Source organism: Myiozetetes cayanensis, unplaced genomic scaffold, assembly GCF_022539395.1.
Source record: "Myiozetetes cayanensis isolate MyiCay16 unplaced genomic scaffold, myiCay2020 scf6-25, whole genome shotgun sequence".
NCBI classification, from domain to species: domain Eukaryota; kingdom Metazoa; phylum Chordata; class Aves; order Passeriformes; family Tyrannidae; genus Myiozetetes; species Myiozetetes cayanensis.
The window spans coordinates 21,442,647-21,464,250 of NW_026087853.1; the positions used below are offsets into that span (position 1 = coordinate 21,442,647).

The following is a 21,604-nucleotide window of genomic DNA, read 5'->3' on the forward strand; positions in this document are numbered from 1 at the left end:
CCTATTTTTCCAGTGGTTACTGGAGCTATCCAATCTCCAAACTCTTTCATCAGCTATCCACTTTGATTTTACCTGTACAAGAGCATCTGTGCTGCACAGCAGGCCATCTAAAGCCAGCCTTTTTTACTGAACTATGTATTAAACCAGATCAGGCCACTGCATGGGTACAGAAATGCTTGTGGTGACACAACACAGCAGACATCACAAGCCTCTAAAAGAGCACAGGAATAGAGCACAAAATTGCACTGAAACAATTTAGTAATCTTATTAACAGGACATCTCTTTAAGAAGAATGAATGCTGAAACAATATAAGCTTCTGGGGGAGTAGAAGGAGCTTCCTGCAACCAACTGCTAATTGCTCATGCTGCCCCTCCACCGCTTTGCAGCCAGAGGAGAATTGATCATATACCTGCGCCGGAAAAGGAAAGGGTCAAAATGAGAATGGGAACAGCAGTCTGCAAGAGTTTTCTCACACAAAAAGTCCTCAGGAAGGACCCATGCCAATTTGAAGTGTATAAAATTACATCTTGTGCAGAAGTTGCTTTCTAAATCTGTAGTTGCATGATCAGCCTTTGTCAACCTACAGATGTACTGCAGCTGAAAGCTCATCACCTGCTGAGATGTGCACTCCAGCCACTATACTTCATCTGTTTCAGAAATTACGTAGCCATAGGCAAGTCAGATCACTTCACAGATCTGACTGAACAACCACACGAGCACATTACAGAAGAATACCAATTAACTTTCAATCAGATGCAGGTACATCCTCTTTCAAACATAAAGGACAGTGTTAGGATACAGTCAGGACAAAGTGGGCAGTGCCTCCATTTAGGATCAGGTCACCAAACAACTTAAAAAAAAAAAATCAAACATTAAGCAGATGATAATACTATTTGTGGTGACATTTGCAAAATCTTATATCTAGACAAGGGCAGGCTATCAAGCCAAATATAATGTAACAGAATAGAGGCAGTTGGAAACGACCTGCAATGATCATCCAGCCCAACAGCAATCATTTTCTTATGCTGCATGTAATCCTGATTCAATACTGATTTTAGGCCTCAGACTTTGTGGAAAAATAAATGAAACAAAAAATTGAGAGAAGAATGCAGGGCATCTGGTTGGAAGAATGACCAGTATAAGACACTGATAATCATTAGAGATCTAACACCAAGCATGTTCCAGTTCAAAAAAAACAAAACCAAACAAAAAAACACACAAACAACAACCAAAACCCAAAACAAATTAATGAGAGGAAAAACACCTTCACTCTTGACAATCCTCCTGTCCCACAACAGCTTAAGATGCCAATGTCTCAAAAGAGAAAAAGGTGAGTAAGAAAGGGTAAAGTCAAACACATGCTACCTAAAGAACCCTCGGCAAGAGGAAAAGTATGTACCAAGGAGGGAAGGGTTAGCTGCAAGAAAAGGGGAGTAGGTACGGGTGAAGCCTCAGTGCAGGAAAAAGGAGTGTTCAAGGAGAATGGAAGGGGGAGAGAGGAAGGGAAATTTGGATCACCTGGTTATGCAATGAAGTTAATGTTTAGAAAATAATGCATCTCCACTTTGTTTTATTAATAATCATCTCTCTTTATCCTTCCTCTATTATTTTCTGTAGTTCAGAAGAATCTGAACTATACAAAGACATCTCACAAGTTACAACAACAACAAAAAAAATCATTTAGAAAGAACTGCCAGAAAACCAAAGACTTTATTTCTCGGTGAAAATGAAGCTGCTACTGCCCTCACTTAGTAGTCATTTTGAGAAATTTTGCACCATATTTTTCTCAGCTTTAACTACATATGAAATCAGAGCATCTGGCAACAGGAAAGGGTTTGGAAGTTTGGATTCCCTTTCCACATATTTCCACAGCTTAAAGTATTTGAATTTCTTTTCAATTTAACTGAATGTTTCCAGGATTTAGCACTTCTGTTTTGAAAACAGTGACAACAGTCCTACCATATATTTTGTTTTTAATTATGATTTCATTATCTCCATCTTAACAATAATTTATTGAAAGCATACTGAAAGCATTTGTTGATTATTTACTTTCAGTCAGATCCTGGAAGATACTGAGCACAAACAGTAAGCCATTTCAGGAAGTCATGGCTCCCTCGGTACTTCAAAGCAGAGAGCATTTAGGTTTACCATGCTTCTCAGCTTATGTTTTTAACTGTTCATACTCAGAAATATGAGAACATAAACCCTGGCAGACACAGACAATATGCTAGACAACAGTATTTCTGTACCTTGTAACTGCTTGCATTACCTTCCTTCTACAGAACCCTACAGAGCCCATCCTTAATTATTAGGTGGTCTGAGCTCCATGCCCACAGAATTTACATTTCCATGGGGACTGACTATTCAGAAGGTATTTCACTGTGTTCCAGAGTTCTCAGTACAAAAACTTGCACTTTTATTAGGATGTTACCATCTTACAGGATATCATGGGGCCACCTCAGCAATGCATCAAAAAACCCCAAAACAAAACATTTAGTGACTCAAATCTCTACTTTCAAAAATCCCCCAAGCTTTATGCAACATAATCCAGTGCTGGCTTTAATATATTCACCCAGAGCTAGTCTGACTAGCCTCATGCTAAGTGCAAGTCTGCAAATGGAAAATACAAGTTATTTCTAGAGCTTCTATCAATAGCCTGTGGATGTCAGAATGGTAACAGATCACAAGTACAACGCTGGCAATGGTCCACACTCCTTATACTTGTGTTTTGCACTTGCTTTAGATGGAAGAGTGTTACTACTTCTGAAATACCAGCTACTATTACTTTCAGTACTCTATAGCTCTATAGCTTTTCATTTTATACTTTACTGTACCTTTCTTCCACTGTATTAACTAGGCTACTCATCCACCACACTTGCTCTCTCCAGGAAAGAAAAGGAACTTGCATGCCACAGAATGTCTTACTTCCACAGAAATTTACAAGCTATTTTTAGAGAAACCAAAGTCATAGAAAAAGGCCTTATAGTAAGAGTGAAAAGTAGGAAACCTCCAATGTTTGTAAAATCTTCAAGGTGTTAACCTGAGATTAGAATAAACTCTTGAGAAATCTTACAATCTTGCAGAAGATGATTTCATTTCAGGGATATGCTTTCTTCCGATTTTATTCCAGGCCACTACTAAGAATAGAATATGTGTCACTTAAAAGATAAGGGCCAAGATCCTAAAAGCAATTCAGAAACTATACACTAAGTGGGTACAGAAAATCAAGGGTGAGTTTGATGTTTTCCCAGTAACAAAATTTACCACAAGCATATGCTGCAATTTCTGCATGAGCTATTTTCATAAACACTAAAGGCTTCATGCCCAGGTGTCTCAGATTGCTTTAATCCAGCCAAAGTGATGAAGGCACAAGTAAGTGAGTCCAGATCATCATCTGCCAGGATAGGACTGTTTCAAGCCAAAGCATTACTCGTGGATGCTGCTATGTGGGAGCCTGAAATTAGACAGGAGTCCAAGAGTACTCTTAAACCAGAGGCTGATTGTCCACATGTGGAGGCACATCTTCAGCCAAAAGAGTCTATTTTATCAAGTGAAACTCTTCTAAACACTATCTTCTGCTTACTAATACCATCTCTTCTTGCTTTGCTTCAAGCAACTGTCATTTTCCCTCACTGTGATCTGTTCCTGTCCAAGTTCTGGACTACTCCATAGGCCTTGCAATGCACACTTGACAGGCACTGATGATGTGTGTGGGCTGAATGGTTCAACAACTGGATTCATAATGCTTTTAATTCTTACAAAGAATTTTCCTGTAGGACTTGTCAAGTGAAAAAAAAAATTTAGGACAAGGAGAAGTTTTCCACTATTAGACAGAAAGGTTTTCTGCCACTTCACTGCATTCTTCTGACCCCACTTCACCTAAACCAGAAGTTCTTACTGTTAACAATGTGAAGTCTTATGCAGGTAGCCAAGAAAGGAACAGATGTCTGTTCCATATCCACCATCAGAAAGGTATCAACTCTGTTTTGGCCTGAATTCAGATTTGCTTTCTCCATAATGCAAGTTCTAATCACCAGTTTTCAAAGTTGAATCACTGAACTTTCTTTAACCTGCCAATGTGCTTAGAGAGTGTACAGAAGAAACAGGTAGAGGATGCAAGAGGAATAGTCCCCTATCACAATATCAACCTGGTTCATCTCTATGATATGTATTACTCAGAGATATTACAGCTTACAGCAGCAAGAACACAGGAAGCACCTTCCTATGTCCTGTTGTTATGTACTGCTTGTATTCACTGTCTAAACTGAACAACGTGATATTCATTTTCACTAACTTGTTTGCCTGGCCTTACTGCTCAAAGATCCTCCCCTTGTAATGAATCTTGTCCTTTTAAAATATGAGGAAATGGATAAGTTAAGAAAATTAAAGTACACGTATTAACATGGCATACAAGAGATTAGATTCCAAAAGCCTCTACGCAGAAATATTGTAGGAGAGCTTCTATCCCAAAACAACAGCTGGAAACAGGAAAGGTTAAACTGAGGTTGACTGTACACTGCTCAGCTTCCACACAAACTGCTGTCAGTAATAGAGTCTCCTAGGCAGATGTAGCAGCAATCATATTGTGTGAATAGTCCTGGCAGCCTCTCTCCCTTTCACTGCAGCTTCTCTTTCCCCAGCAGGACAGAGGAGACGTCCTTCATTTCTGAATTCGAAACTTAGAACAGAGAAGTGACACTCTTACTTTCCATTGTTCTGACACACCTCCCCACGTCTCAGCTGGTCACAGCCAAGTCACACTGGCATATGTCAGCTTGAATGAAAACAACAACCGGTTCTCTATACCAGCAACTACACACTGCTACAGAGCTCACCTTCAACAGTAGCACATTTGCCTTCCCTCTGATTGTACTTTCTCCTGGAGACAGAGAAAGAGCAATCAGAAGGGTGGCAGTAATAGCAGCAGGTAGCCAAGGTAGTACAAAACCAAGGGAGAAACCTTTATTAATTCCTTCACACTTCAGAACTAGTCTCAACCTCCAGACTAACAGTATATTACCTAGAGACATCCCAGCTCTCTGCCTCCCTGTCACACTTCACTGTCACCTTTGGTATTCAGAATCTGACAGATCACTGCTCTCCTTCCCCTTCTTCTAAGAGTTCATTATAAGCCTAATAAACAAGCTTGAGCTCCACCTTCAATAAACCACCTACTCCACAAGTGACATGCAAGCTTTTTCCCAGCTTACTTAGCAAACTGCAAAACACTTCAAAGTTCACACTGGAAAATCCCCAAATCCGCCCCACAAAACTTCGACCCTAATCCACACCACACACTGCCTTAACCCAAAGAAACCACCCTTTTACTGTCACAGCTTCAGGCAAGATATTGCCTGAGGTATTGTACACCACTCTTTGCCTTATCTCCAGCATTAATTCAGGAAATTGACCACAAGACAAAGTTTTGCAAGTAATTTTGAAAACATGTAAACTGGATCATTAAATATTTATAGAAGATGTTACATGGTTTTATATGAAGCTTGGTAGCTATGTAATGCTTAGTTGAGGCATCTAGTCAGGGCCTGGGAAAGGAGCAGGAGAAGATAAAAGACCCCAGAGTGGGAAGAAGGAAAGAATAGTTAATCCCTTTTCTCTCAAACAAGTGCTACAGAAATTATAAACTTTTCCATGACTGTACACAGAGTTCCTGCATAAATGCCCTGGAAATAGTCAGTGTAGTGTTTCTACAAGCATGCTCCTCACATTTTATGCCTGGAGTTGCTTTCCCAGTCCCTCATGTCCCACACACAGACATTAGACTTTAGTTTCCCTGTTAGTCTACTAGCTGCCACTTTGTTTACAGTACAGGATGGAAAAAACAAGTCTAAAGACCATCACAGTCCCCTTATCTCCAACATTAGTATTTTTCACAGCATTCATCTGATACGTGAGCTAGCAACTGAACAGAAGCTAAAGCTTGTAAGAGAATTACTAAACATAAAAAGAAGTTTTGATGACACCTCTATGATGGTAGTTTCTCCAACCAAAGCTGAATAAAGTTACTCAAACAGTTCTATGTTAAAGAACAAGATCCAGGAATAGTTTTACCAGACGTCTACAGGAACAGGTAAAAAAAAGATTTTTTTTTTCCCTTTATCTTTTTCACAACAAATTTGCATGTTTTCAATTTATGCATTGCCATAGTAGGATTTTGAACCTATAGAGCATAACGAAACACCATGAGGGTGACAAAGCATGGCACAGGTTTCCCAGAAAGGTTGTGGTGTCTCCCTCCTTAGAGATATTCAAAAGCCATCTGCACATTGGTTCTGAGCAACCAGACCCAGGTGGTCCTGACTGAGCAAGGGGTTGGATCAGATCCCTTACCACGTCAGCCACTCTGTGATTTGGTGTTAAACATTCTCTAGTTCAGACTGCCACCAAGAGTTGACCAGCCTTTATGATTTTTAGTACCCTGTCTGTTAAGCACAACAGTAGGGTCATGTAGTTATACAAATATATATATATATATATATATATAAAAATAAAATATACACCCAGTTATGCCCAAGTCCACTACTCAAAGACTCAGAATGGTGGGAGAGGAGGAATAATCTGAGCAATGAAATATGAGGAGAAGTCTATGGAAGAGATAAAAAAACAATTTGCTAATTAGTATTTTAGTCATCTTTCCTTCAGAATTTCCTAAAACATGACATCAAGAAGACAGTTTGCTGGAGCTGACAAAGCACACATCGTTTTACTGGGCATGCTAGGTCAGTACTATAATTATATCTCTACAAGATACACAAATATGGCTCAAAGAGCCATTTTTCCACTTTTTTTCTTAACAAGTCTTTCAACCAGAAGAGCAGTTTTGATCATGCTCAACAAGAGCAAGTTGATCAAAAATAAAACTATTGTACAAGAACCACATCCTATGCCACAGAGAAGTGCCTAGCTACCTGCCATGGAAATCAGATTTAACAAGGCCATGACTTAAATATAATAAAAAAAAATTTTTAAATACTTATATTGCCCATATATATAAAAATATCTATAGTAAGCTTAACTGCAACTCTCAAACAGTAGCAGACTGAGGCACAACTACCCCATTTTACAGAAGAACAGTCAAGGTACAAAACATGTATTAGGTAACAGGTGTCCATGTAAGTAGTAAATTTCTATTAAGAGACACGTACAGATAGACAGATAGATCTTAATTAAAAACTAAGGTAGCAACATAAAGTCTCCTGGCTTGAGGCACTATCTACTGGCCCAAAGTCCAGCAGGTACATCTAGAAAATAACACTGCTCCACAGCTTCTGTGCAAGACAATGTCTACTGAGTGGTTGTAGCCCATCCCAGGTGTCCATGTAGAAGTGAGTTACACTCCCCAAGGAGCAGAGGCCTTTTGGGCAGAGCTTACTGCAAGGGGGATGGGGCTACTGCAGCCTGCTTGGCCAGCTCTGGCCTAAGTGCAGCCTGTGAGCCAATGTGAATTCCTTGGCTCAAAGTGAACACCTGAATTCTTCGGAAGTCACAGGAATCCAGCACAAAAAAGGCAAATATCCCAGAGGGGCAGTGTTAATTAGGAAGCCAGGCTACCGAAGGAGGGGTGCCACAAGGCTGAGTGGTGTGAGCTCAGGTGGCAGCATGGCAGCTGGTGGCAGCTGCTGTCTAACCCCAGAGTGAACTCTCGTGTTCCTCTGGAAAAACTCCCCAGTCTGCTGCTTCTTGGGCCCTTCGCAAGAACATTTGGTTTTCAGCTCAGTTTTCCTTTTTTTTTTTTTTTTTTCCCCTCTCTAATCTATTTTTCAGATTCAGTGTAAATCTGAATGAGAAGTTCCTGCTGGGCTAGGACCCTTCCAGCTATTCAAGCTCAGAAATAGGGCTGCCTAAACAAGGTAGTTTAGCAAAAAGAGTAGATTATAGAAAAGTCCCCTCAAAACAAGGAGACATCTCACTACAAACTCCCCACACTAAGTGTCAAGCCCCCATTATGCCAGCAGGTACCAAGCAAGACAGGTCCACCAAGCTCCTTTCTGTCCCATAAGGAAGTACACAGAAGGAAGGCATGTTAGACAGGAGAGAGAGTTGGCAAAACAGGGAAGGCTCACAAACAGCACAAGTTATTCCTGGCGCTATGTTCTCTTCAGCTGTAATTCAGGCACAAGTCAGGCTTGTTACTCTCTACTTGCATGAACGCCCCTCCAAAAACCAGCATAATCCATCAGTTCAGCAGCTGGCTCTAAGAGCTGCCTTTGGACTCCCCGATAACTGGCCTTGGTAAGTCACCTTCAAAAGCATGTCAAAGTTTATAATTAAGACTGCAGTTTACTAACAATGTACCTCTTATTCAAAATAGGACACAAAAGGTATGCAATATATTTATTATCTCACCTGTTTTGGAAGTCTCAAATAAATAATACTACCTAGATGCATGTATGATCAGATGACTGAGTTACACCTTCAGGCAAACCTGGACCAAGCTTGCCATGACCATTTAATTTTCCAAACCTATACCTTCAATGCAAAGGTCCCAGCTACAATTCTCCAGGTTGTGAATCACAGACGACCAACTTAGATTATATTTGTCCTTTTCAAGTGGAAAGTTACTAAATATCTGCCAATTGAACAGCTGCACCCTTTGTCTACTTTTTATTATGTACTAGAAAAATGTTCAACACATTTTTCAATCCAACAGGAGGATCTTAAGTCAGCTGGTGCCACAACAAAAGCTGAAGCTGAATTTTAATACACGTCTGGGTACATATCCTTCCCATCTCCTTCAGAGGAAACTTTTCTCGCTCTTCCACACGGAAAGTGAAACACAAGGTACAGATGCTGGATCCATAATCCCTTACTTCTCCTCAGCTCTGGAGCCTCAAATTCTACTCTAGATCGTGTCACGACAAGTCTAGCTGTGCGAAAAGAAACTAAGCCTAATGAAGTATCTAATTAAACATCACGAATGTGTGTTATACCAAGTCTGTTCCTTTTAAAGATGACAACATCTTACTGTTTTCTGATAAGGTCACCAACTTTACTGAAACAGTCAGGTTCTTCTATGCAAAGCATAACACTGGAGGGGAACATGACCTTTCAGACAAAGAAAAAATGAAAAAAAAGAAATAATTAAGAGAACAACCCAAAAGGTCACCCTTACTGCACTTCAGAGACTACCTGCCTTCAGAAAGCAAACTCAAAACATGGAAGTCACAATAGTGCACCAAATGCACTAGCAGAGGTTGCAAAACTAGATTCTTTTGTTCTGCTAGTGATTTTCACCTTAGATTGCTTCAATACAACCTTTGATTCCAGACCCTGATATTACCTCCCAATTCTCTGCTACACTGTTTAAGAGTAGAAGTAATTTGTAAGTTTTTTTTCTTAAGCAAGGAATTAAGAACAGCTTCCACTCCAAGGTTAAAACATTTCTCTCTCCATGCACAACTTAAGTTCTGTCCTAGCTTTAAACCAAAGCATTACATGTGAGGCAATAAAAGGGTCTCTCCTAGCACTCAACTTGGAGTCAAATGGAATGCAAAAAGGCTAAATAGGAAGCGATAATCCAGTAGCTCCAGGTTCCTTATCTCTCATCAACCGAATCTGCAAATCCAGGGCATGGGGAAAAATCCAAATGGCTAAAGCTAAAGACCACTAGTGCCATCTGGAGGCCATACAGAACAGCCCACCTAATGTCTTGTCAATCTCTGCTCACCTTGAATGTTGTCCTCCAAAGAGAGCTTGGACAGCATTTGCTGCACGAACACACCAACTCTACAGTCACAGAAGATGGGAAAAGCTTAAGAGTAATTAAAGATACTGGTTGCAATAAGCTTATACCTATCATGTGAAACCAGTCAACTACAAGGCTTTTGCTGTAGCTGACACTTCAGCTGAAACTGCTCAGTGGGGAGTTGAAGTTTAGTAACAGAACCTGAGCTGCTGTCCAGAGTCAGGACCTCGGAAGAGAGATAACATCTCATTATTTCCTCTGTACCAGTTTCCCCATTGTACTGTTCGAATTGACCTATACCACAGCACATACTAAGATACCTAATACCCCATTTAGTCTCCATATACTATCTACCTCTCACAGAGAGCTGTAAGATGGGATGCAACTTGAAGGAAAGGATAACTATCATTAGTAATACCGTGGTGTCCTGTTCCACTTCCCATGTATGTCAACACCATGTACTTCAGATTTCATTATCATTTAAACAAATGGAACCTAAACACACATAAAACTGTTCAGGATTTCAGAACGCCGAAAAGTGATTTGCAAGTATTACTGCCACAGGGGATCTTAGCAAGATGGAGAGTCCAGAACTGTTGAGACTGATGCTTCTGGATGCACACCCAGAAAGAAAGTTTAAGTTAAATGCTCAGGGTTAACCACAACACTGTTTCAAGCTCTAGAACTGAATACTCTGACTGTCAAGGGAACAAAGGAATTCAGCCAGACAGCATCCAGATTATCAAGCATGGACTCTGGCTCACAAATTATCACAGAATCATAGAATATCCAGAGTTGGAAGGGACTCACAAGGGTCATCAAAACCCAATGCCTGGTCCCAACAGGACAGCCCAAAGACTCACATCACGTTACCTGAAAGTGTTGTCAAAACACTCCTTGAACTCTGTCAGTCTTGGTGCTGTGACTACTTCCCTGGGGAGCCTGTTCCAGTGCCCAATCACACTTCGGGTGAAGAACCTTTTCCTAACATCCAACCTAAACCTCCCCTAAGAACAGATCTAACTGTTGTGTTCAACTCCTTAATGCATGGGTATAAAGACAGAGCCAGACTTTTCTCAAAGGTGCATAGCAGAAGGACGAGAGGCAACAGTCAAACTACAACAAGGAAAATTCTGGTTAGGTATAAAAAATGCAGACACAGTGAGAATGATCAAATGTTGAAACAGGTTGTCAGGAAAACTATAGAATCTCGATTCTTGGAAGATATTACAAACTTTATGGTGTAAGGTCACAGAGCACGTGCACAAACTTTGAAGGTCTTAAAAAGGAGGCTGGACTAAAGAACTCCAGACTTCCCTTCCCACCCAAAGAATTTGATGATTCTGCCTTAAGGGATTCACTAGAACTTTCTAATCACTGTATTTCAGTAAGAAGAATATACTTATTTCCTTCCTCATTTTCTTCCCCAGATCTCTAGTATGACTAGAATTGTTAAAACAAAAAAAACCAAAACACCCACCCACCCATACACATCCCCATTTACACTTCCTCTTTCCCCATCCCAAGGAAAACATGTTACTCTACTGTGAGAGATAAAAATGCACACTTATCCTCAGAGTAGAACATTTGTTTATACAGATGGATTTTTCCAGAAGTAAATTCCTTTGTTACAACAAGATCAGTAGAACCACCTTTAAGACATTAATGATGGTGCACAAGAGCTATTTTGAAGGCCTGCTACGCACTGCCCATTCTGAGAACGTTCTGGCAAAAACTCTTTCTTCCCCTCCTCTTCACTTTCCAAAAACATGCAATATTAGCAATTAACAATTTAATTGCCAATTCCCAAGAGAAAAGTCTTGCATGCCACATATGTTTAAGGTTCCCTTCGTAGAGTGAATATAGTTGTCAAGCTTTCCACTGATGAAGATGAGCTTCTCTGTTCTGCCTCCCTTTAGGGAAACAATTTGTTCACATTATCTTTGAAGACAGAGGCACATCACAACACACCTGAAGGGTATTCATGTATTTAAAGGGTGGTATTTCTTGTGGGATCATTATTAATATATTCTTTGGGATTCATTATCTTCTTTGGATAAAGATAATTTGGATTGAGTATCTACCCAAGTCAGAATCATGGCAGGCACAAACCCTAGAGATATTAATTCTGAACACATCATATGTGCTTATAAGACAGATACAGCATTACTTAAAACTGTTGCAGAAGACAGTCCTATGGTGCTCTTTTCTCTAACATCACTATAGTTAAAATTCTGATCTGTTGGAAATTCACAGGGGTGATTGCTCCAAATTTACTCCTTACAGCACCAAGCCTGTCTGAGCTCAAGAAGCATTTGGACAATGCTCTCAGGCACATGGTGCAATTCTTGGGGTGTCCTGCACAGGGCCAGCAGTCAGACTCTATGATCCCAATGGGTACCTTCCAAATCACCATATTCTATGATTTAGCTAAACTTGTATGATGAAGAGAAACAGGTCCTTTTGGTAGATAAGTACACTTCCTGGGGAATTTTTGTTATCTTTCATGAAGTACGTGCAGAGGAAAACTGGTATCTTGCAAAGTAAAAAAAACAGTGAACTAGTCTAAACCCATTTACTGGATACTGCAGAAAATACAAATACTGACCTAGTATATGGAAGAGTGGTTTAAAGTATTGAAACAATCACCAATACAGCCATCAACAGTTCATCATCAAGTGCAGGTACACTGAAATAGAAGAATTGTCCCTACCTGGCCAATCCTTCCTCATAGAGATAGATGACAAGTGGATCGTAGGATGTAACCAGAACATAGAGCCGCACATCAAATTTGAAATCTGAAATACAGTTGTCAGGAGTCAGTGACTGCAAGTATCTTTGAGACATCATGTCCAGTTGAGAAATTTCAACAGACCCTGAGAGCAATAAACCATTATCTGCTGCTGACATGGGTGCCTGAAGCTTTCCCAGTTGAAAAGCTTACAGGTTTTAACAAACTCTCTAGTTACATTTTTCTGGTACTAGTCAAAGCTAGACCACTCAAGTTATTCAACTAAATTACTGCAAATGTTGAAGAGATCCTCAGATGCAGGCTGGGGGAAGAGAGAAAAGCAATTCCTAAGCACACTCACCATCTATGAGCAAGGGGTTGCTGATGTAACGAGAAACCAGGATGTTGTCTTCCACGACAATCTGGCTTGGCTGAAGAGGAACAGAGAATTCAAAAGTGAAAAAACAGGAGGCTTAAGGAATAAGATGACAACTAGATCAAATCCATCATTTTTTCCAGCCTTGCCCTCCTAAAGCCACCCTGTACCAATCGCTATGTCTGGGGAGGGAAGAAATAAAAATAAAAAACTTAACAGTCAGTCACAACATATTTAAGGTAATTAGATCATAATCAGAAGTCTGGGAACAATTACATTGCCAAAAAAACCTGTCCATTGAATCTTCCAGTGTAATGTTCCTTAGAGTAGAATACAGATTTAGCAGCCACGTGACAAATAAGCAGGAAAAAAGACATATCTAAGAAGTGATTGTTATTCTGTTTGCTCCTCAAGGGTTAACCAAACACATAAAGGAGGGATTTAGAAGACACTGGAAGGTGTATGTAGCTACAGTTGGTAAGGAAGTCACAAGTGAAGAAAATGACTCCTCAACTTGTGATCTTTATAACAAATCCTGGGCTAGTATCCAACCTTTTTGCCTACATGAGTAAATACCATCTACTGAGGCTCAGTTCAGGGCTCCTGTAACAGGAAGAAGCTACCCTTTGGGCTCAGAACAGAAAGCTCTAACTGTGACAAATATACATTGCAATGTCATGGGATCTGCTGAAAAGGCTTTTTTTTTTTACTTTTTGCTGTATGCAAGTCTCTCTTGGGACCAGTTTTACTAGTCGTACAAACAGTTTCTTGTACATTTTCTTGCCTTCAGTCTGCGAAAGAGCCAAGATAACCACAATTCTGCCTTTATCCAATTTTGCGTGTGTTCAGCCACAACACCAGCATCATGAGCACGAAACCTAAGCATACAAAGTGCACATATACAGTGTGAGGGAACAAGCTAAACTTCCTTCAGTACATCCCACAAAAGTGACAGCCTGTTCTACTATGGATTAGAGAAATGCAAAGGTTTGTTATTTTGTTAGTGGGGGAGGGTGGTTGTTACTTTTAAAAACATGATGAGATTCTAGAAGACACTTCTTTAATGGTATCACACTGAAGGAAACTGGTTTGTGGGCTAAACTAGCTGAAGTGTTTCTGGAACAGAGATACACAAAGGGATATTGGTCCCAGAAGGGTCTTTTCCCCAGGTCATGGTGAACTGCCATATGAGCCTGAGGTCATTTCTCCCTTTCAAGCAAAGAAAAAACTGAGTGCAGCTCTGGAAATACTTACCTCATACACTTGGCGAATTGCTCCCTTATTTTATGGGAAATGATCCAAGTAGAGAACAGATGAGGCAGCATGACCCCTTCAGTGCAGGGAAGGCGAAGGGGGTTCAAATGAGTGGGAAAAAAAATTACTCAACAGTCAGTTTCACTGCTGAGAATATTTACTGGAATCCCCTCGTGTTTGGCTCCTGTTCAGATGTATTTGTTACCTATGACAACCTAACTCCCTGCAAAGCCCAACAAGAGCAGAAGACACTATAACCAGCATGTTGAGTTCAAAGAACTACCCTCATTACACCTCAAGAAGGGCACACTGGCCTTTAGATAACAGCTTAAAGACTGATATACTTCCTACTGTATAAGGTTTGCTTTTAACTGGTCTTTTTAATGAGAAAGAGGGAGGCAAGGGGTCTGTTTGAGGACTGTTTAGGTCACACAGGGAAACAACTAAGAAGACTTCTGGAAAACTTTCCAAGGCCAGCCTACTGTCAGCCACAAGGAGAGCATGAAGCAGCACAGTTTCCCAAACTCTCTCAGGGAGTATAACTTACTCTTAATAAGCTAAGACTTGAAGGTAGATTGCAATATAAGCATAGCATACAAAGAAATAGATTGCTTTTGGTTTCACAGCACATGCCCAGGTAAGCTCTGCCAGCTGCTCAGGGCTCTTGAACTGCTCACCAGCATATGGTTGAAATTCACAGTATGGACAGTGTCTGGTTATGTTGGTCTGGAAGCCAACGTAGTTTCAAACACAGTGTTACTGAAGAGCATTCCTTTTGCTGAACACTTACATTGTTTATCAGGTAGACACCTCGACCCCTCGAAGAGGCCACAGGCTTCACTATCCATGGCCCTCTGTCCTTAGAATAGGTATCTGGTTAAAGGAAAACAGCACAAGTCTGAAATATCTTCCATTTTGCTTATTTGCAGAGAAACAAGAATCAAGAATGTTGTCTACAGTAAAGAGAACTCCATAACGAGACTAAAGTCTGCTTTTTGGATGTCTTATTTTACCTCTTGTGACTCATTGCAATTATTACAGCCTCTCCCTGAAGTCCTTCCTGCTGCTCTGATAGATTCTGTTCCTAAGCCCTATGCCTCCTTTTGGCATTTCTCTCTTCAGTTCTCCCAGACATTAGTCAAGGATATTGTGAAGTTGATCACCAACAACCCTGTGCACATAAAGCTCAATTTTCGAGCCTTTGGCTCACATCAGCTTCTTGAGGACTTATGCAGGCACAGAGTAAACAGCAGAAAGAAATCATGTGGGCTTTTTCCACTGTCTTTCCAGTTTTCTTTAATTTTGTTACCTTAAACACTGGCATAATATTAAAAGTATATTAAAAGTAATTCCCTTTCCTCCACCCAGTTATTTTGCTTTAGGTTTGGGCATCACCAGCCATTAACTTACTGCAGAAGTCCTGGTACTCTGTTGGGAGGATAAAGGTCTGAGGTAAGATATGGAATGTCTTGAATCCATGGGTCAGCTGCATACGAGTGACGTTTCTGTATAGTCTGTCCTTTCGTGTCAGTTCATACGACCTGAAGTCCCAAAACAAGAGATTGCATCTATTTTTTCCCCAACATTACAGCAACCCTTTATCCTAGATGCTAAAGTACCTGTAGCCCTGTAAGTTGTCTAAACCCTAACCTGCAACTACTCATGGGTTTTACTGTCTCTGTCCTATGGCTGTATTTAATATCATTTGTAGCACTTCTTGAAATTCCAAAGACAGAAATTCCAACACAGTAAACTGTTGGAATGGTGGTTGCAAACCTTAAAATGGGACATGTGACTATCTCTGTAACTGAAAACCCAAAGTCCCAAGTTATTTTACTTACATCATCAAATAAAGAAAATAAAATTAAAAATGCAATAAATCCAATATTTGGGCTACAGACAAGCACTTCACCCAAATACTATCTCCCCCAAACCCCAAAGACCATTTAGAATGAAGACAGTATGTTCCACAGGCCCAGTATGCTGGGACTTTCTCTTGTATACTCTATTTTTTAAGGTATCTATATTCAAAGTTTTCCAAATCATCACAGAGATATTCAGCAAAACATGATATCAAGGCCTTACCTAGGGAAATGATTGACTTTCTGAATATCTGTTAGGGAACGCAGCAAGTAGGGCTTCAAGTGTGATCCTGTCCACATGAGATTATAATCGCTGCTATTAGGGTGAACCTAAAAAGCAACATAAACACACACACAAAAACACAGAACTAATGAAAAGCAACACCACTGGTCCTTAGGTCTACGAGACCAAAGTAGTTCTAGTTTAAGACCATGTCCTCTACTCATCCCTAATATAAGGGCAACTCCAGCCAAACTCCTGCGCCAAGCTGTTTCTGTCTTGGGAAATAACCATGTCACATGGTTTTGTGAGTTTGTTCTTTTCAAAGACTATTTAAAACCAATTTTTAAAGTGTTTTATATCTCTTCAGGAAACTTGTGAGACCAATTCCTTAACTTAGTGTTATTCAGAAAAAAATCTACCCTAAACACACTTCTCAAACTGCCATTAGCTGCATACAGGAGACTTTTTAGAGAAAGACAGGTGATGGAAGAGAAATGTGAAACACTATACCAATACTTCTGCGAGCTTGTAAAGGCTGAGAGATTAATTCCTTCAGATCTTTCCCAAGGTATGAGATGAGGCTTTAAAAGCAAAAAGATTAAAAACACATGACCAAACTTCAGCATCCCTTTTTCCCTAATTTTGCAGGTTCAAGACTAAAGGGTAGTCCTTTGAGAGTGCAGAATCATGACATATTTTCAGTCTGACCGTCAGAGTACTTTAAAAAAAAAAAAAAAAAACCAAAACAAACCAACAAACAAACCAAAACAAACCCTCAAAGGGGTCCACAGCAGCTTCCTGCTTCTAACCCTGCGGAGTAGGAAAAAAAAAACAACAACAAAACAGCCAACCCACACACAACAAAACACAAAAAACCCCCAGAACATCATCATCATCACCTCCCAGCCCAGCACATAAACACATCAGAATTTCATGGTACTCGCCTCATGGAATCCATGGGCAGTCAGAATACTTCGAACCAGCCGGCTGTCTGTTCGCACTATCTTGTAGGACATGTGGTAGCGCTCTGTTAAGAGGCAAAGAGACATGATATTAGAGTCTACACCTAGAAGAATAAACCAAAGTTAATCATGCTACCAAAGAGAAAAAGACTCAGCATAGTAGGACTGCACTTAATTCACAGAGAGTAACAGCACATAACAGGGAAAGGGTGATAGGAAATGCCTATCCATCTATCCATCTTTTGGAGCATTAACTCCAATGATGCCACTGAACATCAATCCTTAGTTAAAAATTGTTGCACCACTGAACCCTATCATATTAAAATAGAGCACAGGACATCCTAACAAATACCAGGAGTATTTTTTTTAAAACAACCCTTTAGATAGACTGCTTTATAATACTACAAAAATGATTTTAGCTCTTTCTTCTCTATTCAAGATTAGTATTTCTAGTAACCATGCCTTATGCCCCTTATTGACACGGCTAGCTTGTATGATCACCTTTTAGACCAGAACAACCCAAAATCAAACACTTAATTTTTGTTTACGTCTCATCCACCTGTATTGATCTTCCAACAAATACCTGCAAAATGTATCAGGATATAAAGTGAATAGGACAAGGAGATAAAAAGATAAAATCAATACCCAAGTAGAAAGTCATAAAAACAAAAGCAGTAAACTCTACTGGACGTATAAGGTAAACTGAAAGCAAATAGCAAGACTAGAGGCCAGTTGTCATACAAAAGAATGTGGCAATCCCTAAAAGTTCCAAGAGAGAAGAGATGGAAATTGCAATGCTAGAATGACTTGAAATGGTACTTTAAAAATTAGTTCAAACTGAGAATAAAAAGGTGAAGATTAGATTAAACCTCAGGAAATATGTTCTACCAACAAAAATAAGTCAAAAGAGTAAGAAGTATCATAATCTGGGACCAGACAAAGCAGAAGGAAACTTTATGAGTTGCACTATTCAGCAGTAGACTTGTTAAACCACTTGAGAAAAAGCAGAAGAGACCCCACACTCGAGTTAGAATATGAGTTACAATTACCATCGGCTTCTGCCACCATCCAAGTATGTTTTTAACTCACATGAAAAGGATCAGGAGTTTCCATATATAAATCACCTTCTCCACCCCTTACCCCAGAGAGCCAGAAGCATTTCTGCTTGGATAGGATATTAGAAATGAAGGCATCAATTACCTAAGAAAGGAAGAAGCAAGAGAGGAAAGAAGTGTCACCACCTTCACAGAAAGGACTTTAAGGTTTTCTCCAACTCAGCGCATCCAGAATGAGCACCCAGCTGTACACAGCCAAAAGTACTAACTCTCTCAATCCAAAGTGATTGTTTTTAACAAGGTAGCCTCTTATTTAGAAGCTCTCCCGTATTTGACACAAAACAGGTTTGGTCTCCCAGTTCAAGTGCTGCCAGTAATCATTTTGCTAATGGCCTTCTCTCACTTGTGAGGCTGTAGATGCACAGATGTGTTACTACAGCTTATTGCTGTTCATACAACTGTGGGGCTAGCTGCTTTATTTCCCATGAAAACCCCTGAAAACTCACTGCAGTGACTGATTTTAAAGTTCTTAGCTACAGTGAATTTATACTCTAGTTCTAAATTCTAGCACAGCTTCCACATTCAATTTGCAAGCAGACAGTTCCAACTCACAACACATCAAGAACCAATGGAGAGACAAATACGGACACTTGTCACAGTCCAACTGTACACATTCACCAGTGGATCAAGCATTTCTGAACATCTCAGTGCTCAGAGACAAGAGAGGATTGCAATTTCCTTCCTACCACGTCCTCTTCCACACCACAAAGAGAAGAGATTTTCACCTCATGCCTTCAGGCCAAAACCTGCCACACAGTAACACCTACCTCCAATGAGGCGGAGGTAACTGTCCTTGGTCAGAATGGCTTCAGCATGAAATACCAAGACTGGGATCCGCCTGCAGCCACCACCGGTCCACTTGATACATGGATGATCCCTGAAATGACAACGCGGTCAGTATAAGCAACTGCTGAGCCTCATACATGCAGCAGTTACTTAAAATGAGGACACAGCAATTCTCCATACTTGCCAATGTTTGCCTGCCTAGCCTCTGGGCAGGACACAGGCAAACACACCATGGAAAATAACGGAAGAACAGCGAGGAGGATTGTAAACACAGCTAAGTGATTTGCAGCTTGGGTGTGGAAAAATACATGTAACATTCAAATTGTTGTCTATTCTTGTGTGTTTGACAAGTAGAACATCTGTGTGGTAATGGATTTACCATATGTAGAAAGGAAAAAATCCTGTCAAAGATGGACTGGTGAAGGAAAAGAAGAAAACAGCCCAAATGTTATAGAAACAAAAGTTTTTAATGTTGTTTAAACATATCTTAAAATGGTCTTTTGTATTTCTGTAAAGTCACTGCTTCTTCTTCCCGACACCCCCTGCAAAGAACTCTTATCTCCCACGCAGGAATGTCCTGGGAAGATATCCTGAGGTCTTCTCATTGGCCTTTGTTAACCCCTTCCTATTGGTTATTAACTCTTTACCTGATTGGTTTTTCTGTAAGACCCTGAGACTGTAATTGGTTCTTTTTTAATCCCCCTAAAAGCCTTATAAGCCCCCATTCCCACAATAAACTCCTCTTTCCGTCACCCAGGACCTGAAGGCTCCCCCTCCAACCCATCCTTGTACATCTCTGGTCAGATAACACAGGACTCCAATAGACTTTGAGGCACCCTACTGAACATGCCTGAAATTTCTCTCCTGCTGTGGGAAAGGTCAAAGCATAGTGGTAAGCTACACCTACAAGAATCTCTGAAAAACAGGTGTGAATAGCAGCTTCAAGTGACTCTCTAGCAAGGACCAAGCTCCACAGTGCCTGTGTCCCTGCCTGCGTGCCTCTGCCCAGGTGCTGCTTTGGGGATCCCACAGTCAGCAAGGTAGCGAAAATAAATTTACTCTCTGCATTTCAACCTTGGTTTTGTGGTTGCTCCCAAGCCCTGCCTATGCTGACTTGCATATACACACACACACACACACTCTAGGCATCTGTGTCAGTTCCAGGTCCCACCCTAGCTGGATACCAGGTACCCATCAAAGCCACTCTATCACTCCCCTTTGCAACTGGATAGGTGAGGAAAAAATAAAATGACAGGCTCACAAGTAGAGATAAGGGCAAGGAGAGATCACTCACCAATTACCATCACAGGCAAAACAGACTCAGCTTGGGGAAATTAGCTGAACTTATTACCTAAGTCAAACAAATCTTAAAAACACCTTCCTCACCACCCTCCCCCCTTCCCAGGCTTAACATTATTCACAATTTTCTACTTCCTCCCCCACAGAGGCAAAGGGAGACAGTGAATGGGGGTTACAGTCAGTTCATCATATGTTGCTTCTGCCACTGCTCAGGGAGAGGAGTCCATACTCTGCTCCAACATGGGGTCCCTCCCACAGGAGACAGTCCTCCACAAACTTCCCCAGTGCAAGTCCTTCCCACAGGCTACATTCTTCATGAACTGCTCCAGCATGGATACCTTTCCACAGGGTGCAGTCCTTCAAAAACAGGCTGCTATAGCGTGGAGTTCCATGGGGTCACAAGTCCTGCCAGTAAACTTGCTCCAGCATGGGGTCCTCTCTCTACGAGTCCACAGGTTCCTCCCAGGAGCCTATTCCAGCACAGGCCTTCCACAGGGTCACAACTTTCTTTTGGGCATCCACCTGCTCTGGTGTGGGCCTCCTCCATGGACAGCCTGCCCCACTGTGGTCTTTACCACAGGCTGCAGAGGAACCTCAGCTCCAGTGCCTGGCGAACCTCCTCTCCCTCTTTCTTGGTGTCTGCAGAGCTGTTCCCCTCACGTATTCTCTCTCTTCTCTGAGCACAATTACCTCTGCACAATAACTTTTTTCCTTCATAAATGTTATCACAGAGACACTACTACCATCACTGATGGGCTCAGCCTTGGCCAGCACCAGGTCCATCTTGGAGCTGGCTGGCATTGGCTCTGTCAGACATGGAAGAAGCTTCCTGCAGCTTCCCACAGAAGCCACCCTGTAGCTCATCTGCTAACCCGGCCACGTAAACTCAATATAGCATCCTTGGTACTCAGCTATAAAGGGAACCTTCCAGATCACCCTCTTTTTGGGTTCTCACCAGCCTGAGTTCTGTTTAAATTCGTATTTATTTTACTGAGTATAATTTGGGAGAAATCTCATGAACTTTCACAGCTACAGTTCTCTGAATGTACAGCCTGAAAACAGGATCTATAATTCAGGATAAACCACAATTGCTGGTATCCACAGAACCAGCCCTTGCAATGCAGGTTTCAGACTCCAGTTTCAGAACTGCAAATCAGTGCAGCCTGCCTGGTTGTAATCCTGGACTCTGAAGTGCCCAGAAAAGCACTAATGCAGAGTTGGAGAGACTAGAACAAGATTGGCTCAACACAATGGATAAATTTGTGTGTTCTTCCCTTTTAATTCCTGTGAGA

The 21,604-nt window shown here is 40.9% G+C and overlaps 1 protein-coding gene across 9 annotated transcripts in view; it reads right to left on the reverse strand.

Annotated features, from left to right (window-relative positions):
- The window catches only part of TTLL5 (tubulin tyrosine ligase like 5), a 152,193-nt gene that overhangs the window by 128,238 nt on the left and 2,351 nt on the right, over positions 1–21,604 (reverse strand). For 7 of the 9 annotated variants that reach the window (XR_007631432.1, XR_007631431.1, XR_007631433.1 and 4 more), the window contains exons 3-9: positions 18,995–19,104; positions 17,095–17,177; positions 16,151–16,257; positions 15,476–15,606; positions 14,856–14,938; positions 12,797–12,866; positions 12,418–12,502 (exon numbers count right to left, since the gene is read on the reverse strand). Coding sequence is in view for 6 of the 9 variants with exons in the window: in XM_050335280.1 (XP_050191237.1) it covers positions 12,418–12,502; positions 12,797–12,866; positions 14,856–14,938; positions 15,476–15,606; positions 16,151–16,257; positions 17,095–17,177; positions 18,995–19,104 (669 nt within the window). In the remaining 3 variants the exon portion in view is untranslated. Of the gene's footprint in view, positions 1–12,417; positions 12,503–12,796; positions 12,867–14,855; positions 14,939–15,475; positions 15,607–16,150; positions 16,258–17,094; positions 17,178–18,161; positions 18,313–18,994; positions 19,105–21,604 lie in introns of those variants that run through there. The other 2 variants (XM_050335282.1, XM_050335283.1) reach the window with 2 other exon arrangements.